Source organism: Gossypium arboreum, chromosome 13, assembly GCF_025698485.1.
Source record: "Gossypium arboreum isolate Shixiya-1 chromosome 13, ASM2569848v2, whole genome shotgun sequence".
Classification (NCBI taxonomy): domain Eukaryota; kingdom Viridiplantae; phylum Streptophyta; class Magnoliopsida; order Malvales; family Malvaceae; genus Gossypium; species Gossypium arboreum.
The window spans coordinates 30,330,794-30,345,207 of record NC_069082.1 but is presented as its reverse complement, the minus strand read 5'-3'; the positions used below and the strand labels follow the sequence as shown (position 1 = coordinate 30,345,207).

At 37.9% G+C, this 14,414-nt stretch overlaps 1 protein-coding gene and 1 non-coding gene across 2 annotated transcripts; both read left to right on the top strand.

The window, feature by feature from the left end:
* Nucleotides 1–902: 902 nt before the first annotated feature.
* LOC128286795 (protein TIC 214-like) lies at nt 903–1,667 on the top strand. The gene is made up of 4 exons (XM_053024513.1): nt 903–1,250; nt 1,376–1,409; nt 1,447–1,533; nt 1,570–1,667. The coding sequence occupies exons 1-4, from the start codon at nt 903–905 to the stop codon at nt 1,665–1,667; spliced, it is 567 nt and encodes a 188-aa protein (XP_052880473.1).
* A 9,448-nt stretch (nt 1,668–11,115) lies between these two features.
* LOC128287450 (small nucleolar RNA R71) lies at nt 11,116–11,222 on the top strand. Its single transcript, XR_008278150.1, has one exon. It is a non-coding gene; the product is annotated as a small nucleolar RNA R71 (small nucleolar RNA).
* Nucleotides 11,223–14,414: the final 3,192 nt, after the last annotated feature.

The following is a 14,414-nucleotide window of genomic DNA, read 5'->3' as shown; positions in this document are numbered from 1 at the left end:
GAAGCAAAGGACGAAGAATCAATCCAAAATGCCATAACTACATTACTCGAACCACCGATCAGACATATGAAAACTTTTCATTAGTAATACAAAATGCAAATACAAAATTCCAAACACATATGTTACTTAATCACACAAGATTATGTGGTTTAATGAAAACAAAATAAGTACCCTCAACGTTCAGACAAACAAATATGTAATCTAATGCAGAATGTGAGCATCAAATAAAGAATAGACCCACCCATCGAGACAAACAACACTCCGATCCCCCTTCAAACCACGTAAGAGCTATAAGAAGCCCAACCAACCATGCACACCACATAGGACCTTGAAAGGCCCATCCAACCCTACACACCGTAAATGTGGAACTAAGCCATGAAAATGACAATATGCAGCTGAGTTGACATATGTATCATACTGTACGGTAAACCGCTATACAGACGTATTGCAGTTGAAACTTCCAAATCAGATCAGATTTCCTTCTCTTCACAACCAAAACCCCCAATTTGATGCTCATCAATGAATGCACATCAAACACTATCAATAACATAGACACAGAAGCTCATATTTAGTCAATCAATTATAGAATTCCCATGCGATTACAGAATGCACACCACATACACACATTCACACGGAAGCCTAAACTCACAAGCTCAATCGGTCACATTCAGAAACTATCATGTTTGTAACTATTTACCAAAACACCATATAACACTTAGTCGAACTATTAAATTGAGGCTCTAGTAAGAGATGTCGGTTCTAGTCTATTTTTTTCTATTTCTATATATGTATATGGAAAGTTCAAAAATCATCATATAATAATCCAAAAATAGAAAAGAAAAAAAGGGAGGTTAATGATGATTTTAAAATATTTTATACCAGGGAATCTAATATCCTTATACATGACGATAATCAATTCAGTAATTATGGTCGGAGTCTATTATGGATTTCTGACCACACTATCCATAGGTCCCTCTTATATCTTCCTTCTACAAGCTCGGGTTATGAAAGAAGGAAAAGAAGGAACCGAGAAGAGAGTATTAGCAGCAACTGGGTTTATTGCAGGCCAGCTCATGATGTTCATATCAATCTACTATGTACCTATGCATTTAGCATTGGGTAAACTTCATACAATAACTGTCCTAGCTCTACTATTTCTTTTGTTTCATTTCTTCGGGAACAATCACAAAGACTTTTTTTATCATAGACGTCCTACCAGAAATTCAATGCGTAACCTTAGCATTCAATGTGTATTCCTGAATAATCTCATTATTCAATTATTCAACCATTTCATTTTACCAAGTTCAATGTTAGCCAAATTAGTCAACATTTATATATTTTGATGCAACAACAATATGTTATTTGTAACAAGTAGTTTTGTTGGTTGGTTTATTGGTTATATTTTATTGATGAAATGGGTTGGGTTGGTATTAGTCTGGATACAACAAAATAATTTAATTAGGTCTAATGTGCTTAGTCGATCTAATAAGTATCTTGTATCAGAATTTAGAAATTCTATGGCTCGAATCTTTAGTATTCTGTTATTTATTACCTGTGTTTACTATTTAGGGAAAATACCGTCACCCATTCTAACTAATAAACTAAAAGGAATTTTTGAACCGGAAGAAGTAGGGGGAAGTGAGGAAGAAAGGAACATAGAAATATAAACTATTTCCAAAGGGGGAAGGGCTAACCAGAAACAAGGGAACGAAGAAAATACTTCTTCTTCCCTTTTTTTGGAGAAAGAGGTGTATCAGAGCAAAATCGACGAAACAGAAAAGCTACAAGTGACTAGAAAAAAAAATAAAGGGCGAACGCCACTTTCATTTTAAAGAGACATACTATAAAAATTGACCGGTTTATGAAACTTCTTATCTGGATAGGAATTAAGAAAGTTCGAAGTTAGAAATATTAAATAAAAAAGAAGATAAATATTTATTATGGATTGAAAAACCTCTTGTGACACTTCTTTTTGATTCTAAACAATGAAATCGACCTTTGCGATATATAAAAAATGACCGGGTTGAAAATGCTATAAAAAATGAAATGTCGCAATATTTTTTTTATACATGTCAAAGTGATGGAAAAGAAAAAATATCTTTTACGTATCCACCCAATTTAGCAACTTTTGGGGAAATGATACAAAAAACAATATATTTTTTCACACCAAAAGAATGGTTTTTTGATGAATTGTATACTGATTGATTTACTACGTGATGATTTTATTGAAAAAGATCGAAGCCGTGGTATTTATTTCACTCAAGATTGGGTTTCTATGCCAGGTGTTCTGCCCATAGCTTCGGGGGGTATTCACGTTTGGCATATGCCTGCTTTGACCGAGATCTTTGGAGATGAGTTTGTACTATAATTCGGTGGAGGAACTTTAGGACACCCTTGGGGAAATGCACCAGGTGCCGTAGCTAATTGAGTAGCTTTAGAATCATGTGTACAAGCTCGTAATGAGGGACGTGACCTTGCCCTTGAGGGTAATGAAATTATCCACGAGGCTAGCAAATGGAGTCTTGAACTAGCTGCTGTTTGTGAAGTATGGAAAGCGATCAAATTGACGCACAAATCTGAAATAAGCAAAGTCTTTACCGACTTTAGTAAAGCCTAACTGAAGGTCAGAACACACAGGAACACCAACAAGTCACAAACTGACACAGTATTAAAATTTGTGAAACAAGGCCACACGGCCATATGGGGGTCAACACGCCTATGTGAAAGATGCACACAGCAGTGTAACTATGATACACGCCCGTGTGATCCATGAACATTATCCTGTGGATAGCTCGTGTAACTCTCTATCCATTTGTGCTTAAATAAGGTGTAGGGTAGACACGGTCGTGTGAAAGTCTCACACCCCCGTATGCTCATGGGACACGACCATGTGTCCAGAACACACGCCCGTGTGAAAATCAACTAAAATCCCCAAATCAGCCACATGACCATGTGACACCAAATTTTCCTTAAAACCCCTAATCCCTAATTTCACATAGCCGTGTGGACCGCCCATGTACGGTATATGCCCGTGTGGCCACCTTTGTGGTCATGAATTCATATCAGAATAGGCTGCATAACATGCTTTTGATGTCAAAACAACCCCCGACCCTCGTTAACTCAAAAATACACCCAAAACACACAGTATTTCAAGCTAAACTGCAACAATCGACACTACAATTGGTTATTTTTAGAAACACACCAAATATGTCGAGCTTCTCAAAATCAAATCAGAATTTCGATAATGAAAAGGAAGAGTTTTCGAACCCACACCTAAATTCGTGATTTAAGCACCCAAAATTGTTAGACTCGCTCTACCAAGAAGATTTAGAGACTTCAATTACAAACACAACTAATTATAACAATTTAATTTAAGCAACACAACAAAATTGAAACAATTCCTCCATTAAAAAAAAAGATAGAACTTACCTAATTTTGGAGCCAATCAAGCAAAACACTCGAGAACAAGGCTCCCTTGACAAATGGCAAAGCGGGAGAAGCAAAAAGAAAATCTAAGGAAATTGAAAAAGTTACAGAGAATAAAGTGGAAAAGAGACGAAGAACATATAGGAAAGAAACGTAAAAACTATTGGATGTTGACATGGAAATAAAAATAAATAAATATTTTTAAACTTAAAACGAATTTTAAGATACAAAAATCATTCCTCAAAACACACATGAGGATTTGAACCTAGAACCCAGAGGTACATTAACACACAACCAACCATTGATGCGTGATATTCGTGACAGGTTTTAAAAATTTATAAATGAATCGTTCTTGAGACTAACTTATTATCATGATTAAGGCAAGTGTACCTATTGAACAGTAGTATAGTTTAGTAAAACTCGATTGTCGAACCCAAAGGAACCACGAGTATTGGTATTTACTTCCTTTTTATTATCTAGCCTAAAAATCAAGAGGTTTGGTTATCTAAACTAATTACTAAACTAAGAATGCACAGAAACAAAATTTGGGAAGATACTTTTTAGAAAATTTGATTGATTAAGACAATACCTAAGGAAAAATCCACCTAGACTTCACTTGTTATTTGACTCTGAATCAAACGATTTATTCATTTGACTTGATCCGTAGAAATCCCTAAGTTATATTATTATCTCTCTCGAGACTAATAACGTCTAACCCTTGGTTGAATAATTGAAATCTCTTTCTAATTAACACACTAGAATTCAATTAAATCGATCTATGGATTCCCTTATTAGGTTTCACCCTAATCCGGTAAAATCTTGTCACCCTACCTTTAGGCGTGCAATCAACTCTACTTAATTACGAAAAATTTACTCTTAGACAGAGTCTATTCCTCCTTTGAATAAGAGCGTCAACTTGAATCAATATCCTGGAATATTAAAACAAGAATTAAGAACACATAATTAAGAACTAATTAAATCTTTATCATACAATTCAGATAATAATAACAAGATCATCTTAGGTTTCATTCCCCTTAGGTGTTTAGGGGTTTTAGTTCATACTTATGAAGGAAAACATCTCAAAAGCATAAAGATAACAAAACATAAGAAAACCCAAAACTCTTGAAGGAACTTAAAGGGAGATCTTCAGTCTTGATGATGAATCCGGCTTCTGAGATGGATCAATCGGTTTTCCTTGAGTAATTCCTTGCTTCCTACTCTGCGTCCCCTTTTTCAGTGCCTCCTTAGGTGTTTAAATAGGCTTTTGAATGCCTCAGAGCCCTAAAAATTGGCCTTTTCCGAATAGGACTATACTTGGGCTCAACAGGGACACATCCTTGTACGATTACTCCAGCCTGTGTTCAAGGCTGTTGAATAGGCACGGGTGTGTAGTCTACCCATGTAAGTCATGCTTCGATCCTGCCAAAGGGACACGGCCGTGTGACACGCCCGTGTGAGAAAGTCCAGGCCGTGTTGATTTCCCACGTGGGTCCATTTTTTCCATTTTCAGCCTCGCTCTTTTTACTCTCCTATGCTCACTTAAGTATAAAACATGGAATTAAAGGATTAGGAGCATCGAATTCACCAAATCTGAGGAGAAATCATCCATAAATGTGCTAAGCATGGGATAAAAATATGTATAGTTTACGGTTTATCAAATACCCCCACACTTAAGCATTTGCTTGTCCTCAAGCAAAATCCTCAACTCACAATCAAAATAAATTCTTCTCAATTTATAATCCCTATCAATTATATCTCAAAGTAATCCATAAGTATTCATACATTGAAAATTCAACTAAAAGTATATCAGAGTTTCAAACAATCCAAGTTGAGTATTTTATCACAAAAACATAGGTGTCTCCCCTTATCTAAGTGATTACCTTTGATCAAAATATCGCAGAGTTTAACATCCTCACTAAAGATTCACTCAAATCACTCAAGGTGTTTAAGGACATCAATAAAGGCACTCATTAGTCAATATGAAAAGTTATTACCATAGGCTTGCTTGAAAATCAAATCTCCACCACTATATATTGAGCTGATACATCAATCAAAAAGGTCTTTTTAAAAGGTTGTAATGTGGTTTTGGTTAGGGGGTGTGGTCACAAACTAAAAGAAAATGTTAGAATCGAGATTGAATTGAAAAATTACCTAGCTAGAAAAATGACTAGTCATCAGTTGAATACAAGTGAGCTTCTTCTCAGAATATGGAATTGACACTTAAGCTCAAAAACGACGAATTACAACTAATATGTATTGAAGTACACTTTTTTTAAGAACAAGTCAAATACATAGAAGAGCAAAACATAGCTAAGCAATTAGTTCAAATCAAATCTCGACAAAAATAGGGATCAAATTAGGGGATTTCAACAATATTGGGTTATGGGTTAATATTGAGGGTAAATCAATTAATGGCTTGTTAGGCTCAAAGGGGTTCACTAAGGGTTAATTATGAAGGTAGGCTTTTGTGGAGTGAGTGGGTTAAACCTAAGTGCCTTTATCATCTTGACATATCAAATCAAATGGTGTGGTCTTGACATACATAATCAAGCAAGTTCTAGAATAACAAATCAATACTGATGCACTCATAATAAAAGTGAGCATGAAAGTAGTAAAATATGCTCTAAAGGCTCAAGATCTCACAAAAATTATGGCTTTTTGATGTTCAAACTTGTGAATTTCAACTCAAGATAATACTTAAACTTAGGAAACAACATAAAAGTTTTAATTCTTCAAAATCAACTTATCATGCTTGATTCCTAATATCTTAAAGTTTAAACAATCAATGCATAAATGCCTATGTTTTAATTCAAGACATATCAATAAAAATCATAAATTAACTAAAATTCATTCTAATATGATATGAGTGATTCACGTGAGAATAAGACACAATTCAGGGATTTCTAATGATGATATAAATGACCCTCCCACACTTAAGATGTACATTGCCCTCAATGTATAAAGATAGATATATTGAAAAAAAGATAGATGTATAATCATAAGATAGGGAGAGAAGTGAAACTTCTTGAATGATGAACGAACTCCTTGAATTGGAGTTATGGAGAATAATCGGCCAAAGCAATGATGAGAGTGAAGGAGGATACTCCGTGGTGGTAGAGGTTCATTAATCCATAAATCCTGCGCCAAAAGAATATTATATCTAGTGGTAGCTATGGTCGGGGTTGAGCAGGACATGGCAGTTGTAGAGAACCTTTCCTGGTGGATTTTTTAGTTCCTATGCGATGATGAGCTTTGGAGCTCTTTATAACTATGATAGAATCAGGAACTTTTTAGGGAATATAAAGAAGCATAATTACTCGTAATAAAATAGCCAAAATTAAAAATTGTAAAATAATAATTATAAAACCTAATAAAAATAAGCTTAAAGAAAAATAAAAAGTAGTCTTAAAACAGAATAAAAGTAAAAACATAAAATAATAAATAAAATTTTTTAAACACCTTCATCGCTAGATGGTTCGCGAGGTGGGGGTGGCGATGAGATGTGAAGGTGCTGACAAATCTAGTGAAGTGTAGCATCAATGTGATCAAAACGCTGAAAACACTGTTGCTCAAATCGTGTAAGGCGCTCAGAGATGTCAGAATATGAAGCCGCTACATGAACTGGACGATGAGGAGGTGGTGGCTGAGTCGGTGGGTCGTCGTGACGTGGAGGGACATCATCAGTAATGTCCTCTGGGTCCTCCTCCTCTGTGGACTGGGTGAGGTGGTACTGAGGAGGGTATGTGCCACGTCGTTTCTCGATCATCCTCATACTTAGCATGCTCGAGATGCCCTGTGGGGACATTTGGCTGATGAGAGTAAGGGAGGATGATTGTGATGCCGTGTTGAGGAGCCCAAAGTACTGAGCCAATCGAGTCACATAGGGCCGGATAGAGATGACCCCTCTCTTGTGCCGCTTCGTCTGGTAGCGAATGGCGAGGACAATAAAGTGGGCGAGGTCGATGACGTGCTCATTCTCCAAACTCCATAAGAAATAGGTGTCGTGGGTGGTGATGACACCAGTGCTCTCTCGTCTCCTTGTTAGAGTGTAAGCCAAGATGGCGTGTATATACCTCAAGGATGGAGGGAGAGCCAATGCCTTGGAGCAGCTAGGATCGTAGGTGGCTGAGGCAGGGACAAGGTTACTCCAGAATTTTGAAGGGGGTAGTGGATGTGGCGGTGAAGGGTGTCGAGTTCATTTTCGTCCATGAACTCCTCTATGTATAGCCCTAGTGCAATCCCAAACTCAGGTACGCTCAACTGGCGTACTAGACCACCGAGGTGGAACTGGACTACTCCAGGATCGTCGAAGTTGGTCATGATGGTCTGAAGATGGAACGTCGAGCAGAGTTTCAATGTGAACTCGAGATACGTCGGCTCACCATCTCAAAGAAGATCCCCCACGGGTTAGTCGTCAAGGGGCTCGGACCACGTCAGCCAATTGAATCTGTTCGAGTGCGGCCCAGTCAATGCAGCAGCCCACACCTAGGGGTCGGGCCCGTAATATCTGATATAATTCCTCTTGGGGTCCCAAAGGAACCTGAAGGAACGGGTGCCTAATCTCCGTGGTAGGACCCGAGGATGACGCTACTTCTTTCCTCTTCTTCGAGGCAGGAACAGCAGTCTTCTTACCACGTGAGTACGACATTGTACCTATATTGAAAAATTGAAGTTCAACCAATATGCCCCAAGAATAGTATGGAAAATCAAGACTAAATATGAATATTTCATAAGATTTACGTACTAGATGATACAAACTAAAACAACTAAATATATCAAGTTATAGGATTCATGGGAATAATGTAATGGGAATATGAATGAATGCATGTGGGTAAGCATAAATTTCATGGAAACAAGGAAAAATGAAAGAGTATAGCATAATGTAGTAACTAAAATGACGAAATTTTTATAAAATAAGCATGAGTATTTTAATATTCTAACTATGAATATTCATTCAAAATAGTTTAATAGAGTAGAGAAATCATGAAATAAGCAACATATTTAAAGAAAATAGAGAGAAAAGAGTAAACAAACGCAAAAGGAAGGAGCTTGGGGTGTCAAAATCGGTGTTGTAGGCAGTGCACGGGCATGTGGGGTAGGGCGTGTGGAGTTGCAGCGGCTAGGGTTAGGGATTTTTGGGGAGGGATATGATGAATAGTGAGGGGTTTATATAGATTTTGGGGCACACAACTATGGGACACGCCTGTGTGTCCTAATTTTTGCCCGTGTGTTTCGTAAATTTTGAATTTGGGCGCGTCTGACATTCGGCCCACGTCCGTGTTCTTCAGACGTGTTAGTGCACATGGCCATATTGCACGACCGTGTCTTGCTTCATTCGCTTCTCCTACGCTCGTGTACATAGGTCCACGCCCGTGTTCGTTTTGATAGTGCCTTCCACGGGTGGATGACATGGGCGTGTCGCACGCCCATGTTACATTCTCAGTTTCAGCGATGGTTTCAAGGTATGGGCGTGTCTCACGCCTGTGTTGTTTTGGTAGTTTGGCCCACAGCCATGCCAACTTATCACATCTCGTGTTGGGGAAAAATCTTGCCCTGTTTTCACACGGCCTAATACACGCCCATGTGCCTGGCCGTGTGGTATTTAGAAAGCCTGTGTTCCATGATTCGATTAGTATGTTAGATGTTAAAAACTAAAATTTAAAGAAATTAACACGGTTAGTACTCGGGTTACCTCCCGAGAAGCGCTTATTTATAGTCTTAAGCTGGACTTACCTCTCTTTTACATGGTAGGGTGGTGCGAGGAGTTTACACTCCTCATCCCTGTTATCAACTTTATCAACATAAGGTTTAAGACGAGTATTGTTTACCTTAAATGTGCCATATTTGGGATGAATTACCTCGATTGTACCATATGGAAAAATACTGAGTACCGTAATAGGAAGTTCTTCATTAGGTTCAGAAGTGGCAATACGAGGATCTGCTGCATCTAGTAGTACTTTGTCTCCAACCTTAAGTTGATTTGGTGAGGTTTTGAGTTCGTCATGGCTCGGTTTTGATTTATTGGGTATTCTTGGTTTCTGTGTCCGCCTTTCATCTAGCTCTTCAATTTGTAGCCTTCGTTCTTCATTTATAAGTCCTTTGTTGTTGTTTGAACATGACTCATATGTGTTCTTCGTAACTGTTTCCTGCACAGAGGGGTTCACCACATGATCAGTACTAGTAGAACGATGTATACAACCACCTTCAATTTTCAATGTGTTACTCGAATTACGAGCTTGAAGGGTGATTGTTTCGTCTCCCACACGAAGTGTGAGTTCACCTGTGCCAACATCAATAATGGTTTTAGTAGTCGCTAAAAAGGTTCGTCTTAAAATTAAAGGTGCGTTACTATTCTTTTCCATGTCTAGAACAACAAAGTCTACTGGGTATATAAATTTATCGATCTTAACAAGAACATCTTCAATGATACCCCTAGGAAATCTAATGGGTTTTATCAGCCAATTAAATGCTCATCCTAGTTTGTTTGGGTTTTCCAAGACCTAGCTGTTTAAACATTTTATAAGGCATAACATTAATGCTTACCCCTAAGTCAGCCAATGCATTATGAACATCTAAACTACCAATTAAATAAGGAATCGTAAAACTCCATGGATCTTTCAATTTGTTGGGTAGCTTATTCTATAGAATGGCTGAGCAAACTGCATTCAACTCCACATGCGACGCCTCACCCAACATTCGTTTATTTGTTAAAAGCTTCTTTAAGAATTTGACTGCGTTTGGCATCTGTGAAAGAGCTTCAATAAACGGTAAGTTAATATGTAACTTTTTTAATAATTTAAGGAATTTACCGAATTGTTCTTTTGTGCGGTCTTTCCTTGTCGCGTTTGGGTATGGCACACTAGGTTTGTATTCTTTACTTACTAGTTTCTGGTCATTGTGGTCCACCTCACCCTTGCCTTTACTTACCATAGTTTCTTGCTTCAGTTCTGGTTCAGGTGCAACTAACCCTTCCGCATCTTCAATGGTAATTGCATTGATTTGCTCCTTTGGGTTAGATTCAGTGTTACTCAGCAAACTACATTGTGGTTGTTCAGAAATTAGTTTGGCGAGTTGGCCTATCTGAGTTTTGAGCCATTGGATTGACGCTTGTTGATTCTTAAGGGCTGTCTCGGTATTTTGAAAATGAGTTTCTAACACCTAGATTTTCTTGCTGGTAAGGTGGTTGTTGAAAACTTGGAGGATGTTGTGGCCTTTGATTTCCTTGACCACCCCACGAGAAGTTGGGATGGTTCCTCCAACCTGTATTATAAGTGTTACTGTACGGGTTATTTTGGGGTCTAGAGTCATTGTTACCCATATATTGGACTTGTTCCTCCTCGATGCTAAGGTTGAAGGGTTGATATTCTGTGCATGCCTTCCTCTATTTGAATCGCACTTCATCACTGGATGTACCTGAGTAGAACCACACAAATCGTCAATCTTTTTATTTAAGAGTTCTACTTAGATGGATAGCATAGTAACCACGTCGAGGTTGAAAACACTGATTGCTTTCGTCGGCTTTGTCCTCATAACTTGCCATGATAGTTATTCAGTGACATTTCCTCAATAAATTCATAAGCCGCCTCAGGTTTCTTATTATTGATAGTTCCACCAGCGACTGCGTCAATCATCTACCGAGCCAAAGGATTCAGGCCGTTGTGAAACGTTTGAACCTGTAGCCAGAGCGGTAAGCCATGGTGAGGGCATCTTAGCAAAAGGTCCTTGTATCTCTCCCATGCATCGTAGAGTGTTTCTAAATCCATCTGCACAAAAGAGGAGATATCATTACGTAATTTGGTTGTTTTAGCTGGTGAAAAATATTTTAATAAAAATTTTTCGATCATTTGTTCCCAAGTAGTGATTGATCCTCATGGCAACGAGTTCAACCACTGTTTTGCCTTATTCCTCAATGAAAAGGGAAACAACCGAAGGCGAATGACGTCATCAGAAATGCCATTAATTTTAAAAGAGTCACAAAATTCTAAAAAATTCGCCAAGTGAGCGTTGGGGTCCTCATCCTGCAAACCATCAAACTGAACAAACCGTTGGATCATCTGAATGGTGTTAGGTTTTAGTTTAAAATTATTTGTAGCAACAGCAGGCCTAACTATACTTGACTCAGTTCCTGTTAAATTAGGTTTAGCATAATCATATATAGTGCGTGGAGCAGGATTCTGATTTACTGGATCAGCAGCAATCGCAGGAGGTAGCGAATTTTCTTGGTTTTCAGTCATCTCCTCGGCTGTGGTTGAAGTATCGTCCTCTTGCTCGTCTTTTGTGTATCTTAGGATTTGCCTTATTTCTCGTTGGTTTCTGTGAACTATGCAGTCGATCTCACCATCAAAAAGTAGTGGTCCTGACAGATTTCTTCTGGTCATAAACTAGAAAACCTGTCAGAAGGAAATAAATGAACAATTAGAAAATAAAATAAAAATTTAAATTGCAATAAAAGTAAAATGGCTAAAGTAATAAAAATTGAGTGTTCCTAATATCCTAGTTCCCCGACAACGGTGCCAAAAACTTGATGCATGATATTCGTGACAGGTTTTAAAAATTTATAAATGAATCGTTCTTGAGACTAACTTATTATCACGATTAAGGCAAGTGTACCTGTAACACCCCGAACCCGAGACCATCGCCGGTGTCGGACACGAGGGGTTAACAAGCCAAGTCCACATATTTTGCCCACCAATTTGACATTTCCAGTCAGGCTGGAAAACTGCATCACCGTCGCCTTAAAAATCATATCTCGAGTTTCAAAACTCGGAAACTGGTTTCGTAAATTTTCCCTGAATTTAGACTCATATATCCATCCATGGATTTATTTCTAGAATTTTTGTTCGGGCCAATTGGTACAGTTTATTAGTTAAAGTCACCCATGTTACAGGGATCGACTGCTCTGACCTTCGTGCGTTACAACTTGAATATCTCTCTGTACAGAACTTTAATACTGGTGCCGTTTGTTTCTAATGAAACTAGACTCAAAATGGAATCTGTAAATATAAGGCATGACTCCTAATTCTTTCTGGATAATTTATAGTAAATTTTTAAAGTTGTGACAGGGGACCCAGAAACCGTTCTGGCCCTGTCTCACAATAGCTTTAATATCTCTTAACGTGTAACTCCTATGACCGTTTTGTTTCTTCCATATGAAAATAGACTCATCAAGGTTCATTTACATATCTTATTCGCTATTTAATACCATTCCTACAATTTTTGGTGATTTTTTACATTCACGTCACTGCAGCTGGCAGCATCTGTTTTTAAGGTAGGTCTTGCCTATTTTGTAGTCTCCATGAACCAACTAGTCTTGCCATACATAGGTTCACATATGATCATTTTAACCATACCAATGGCTGATCATGTGACCAACACTCCCATTTCCAATCCATGATCACATCATGACACCATATATATATAAATACAAACCGCAAATAGTCTAAGTTCGTACTTCACTTTTACGAGCCATTTTCGCATGGCCGTACACATATACATCACAACATATTTAAACCAACAAGGGGTAGTCCTATACATGCCATTTCAAAGTTCAACCAAAATTATACCAAAATGGAGGCTTTGATAGTGTAGATGACTTCGACTTTAATGATTCGAATCCGATTGCTATCGAGCACAATCTATAAAATAGAGAGCCAAAGCAGCGGGTAAGCATATTTATGCTTAGTAAGTCTCAAGCAATAAAATCAGCTTTAATTAAAGCAATACAGTCACATAACCAAATACATCATTTCATTAATACACATTCACATAATCATACTTACTTCACCATCCCAACTCTTATGTTCATACACAAATAACGGCTTCGTTAAGGCCGATAACTCGTTCCATCATAGGAGCGGATATGCATACGCTCTTACTCCTAGCAGCATAAAGCACACACCACACTTACCTTGTTATTGGGAAATTTCACAAGTGCATTAGCTGAAATTTTCCAGCAAGCTATAATTTTCAAATCACATACCTTGAGTTTAACGGATGTAGCTACTCGTTCAAGCGCCTTGGGACATATCCGGTTATGGTAACCCGCACCAAGGCCTCACGGGACTTAACCCGGATATCACGATTTGCACAAATGCCTTGGTCTTAGCCCGGATTTAACAACTTGCACGAATGCCTTGGTCTTAGCCCGATATAATTACTAGCATAAATGTCCTCGGGACTTAGCCCGGATATCACAATTTGCTCATGCACACATACATCAATGATCATTACACATTCATGTTTCATTCTCGTTACTAAGGCTCAAACACAAACATATTACTAGCATAATCGCCTTCGGGACTTAGCCCGAGTATCATTCAACTGCTCATACACCCATAATCAATAATCATTACACATTCCTATTTCATTTCACATAATTCGAGTAGGGTCATTTCTTGAGGACTTACCTCGGATGTTGTCGAACGGCTTTTACGGCTATTCGATCACTTTTTCCTTCCCCTTGTCCAATTGTGGCCCTCTAAGCTCTTGAGCTAATTCAAACAAATTTAATTTATTAAAACCTCATTATGCTAGTTTATGGCCGAATATGACAAGGAGTCTAAATGGTCATATGGCCACCCTTTAGCTTGAGTACACAATGGTCATGCACATTTTATACTACATCAAGCAATTCAATACAATTCATTCAAGCATCAAGGAAAAGCTAAGGCCATCAATCGGCTACCTAAGGCCGAATATACATGTCCAATTTGAGGCCAATTATACACTTAACACCACACAAAAACAGCATGCATTTTACTAGTTAATGCTTTACATATTGTGGCTCAATACTTATAATATATCATCAAGCACTCATATGGCCGATTATACTTAGTCATACTTGCACCAAATCAACAATAAATTCCAAGATTTCCACATCATAGGTATACTAGGCGAATGTACTTGAAATTTCACAAACATTCTTCAACATTTTCTTCTTTAAACAAACATATTCATCACTTCTTCATAATCAAAATATCATGTGCAAT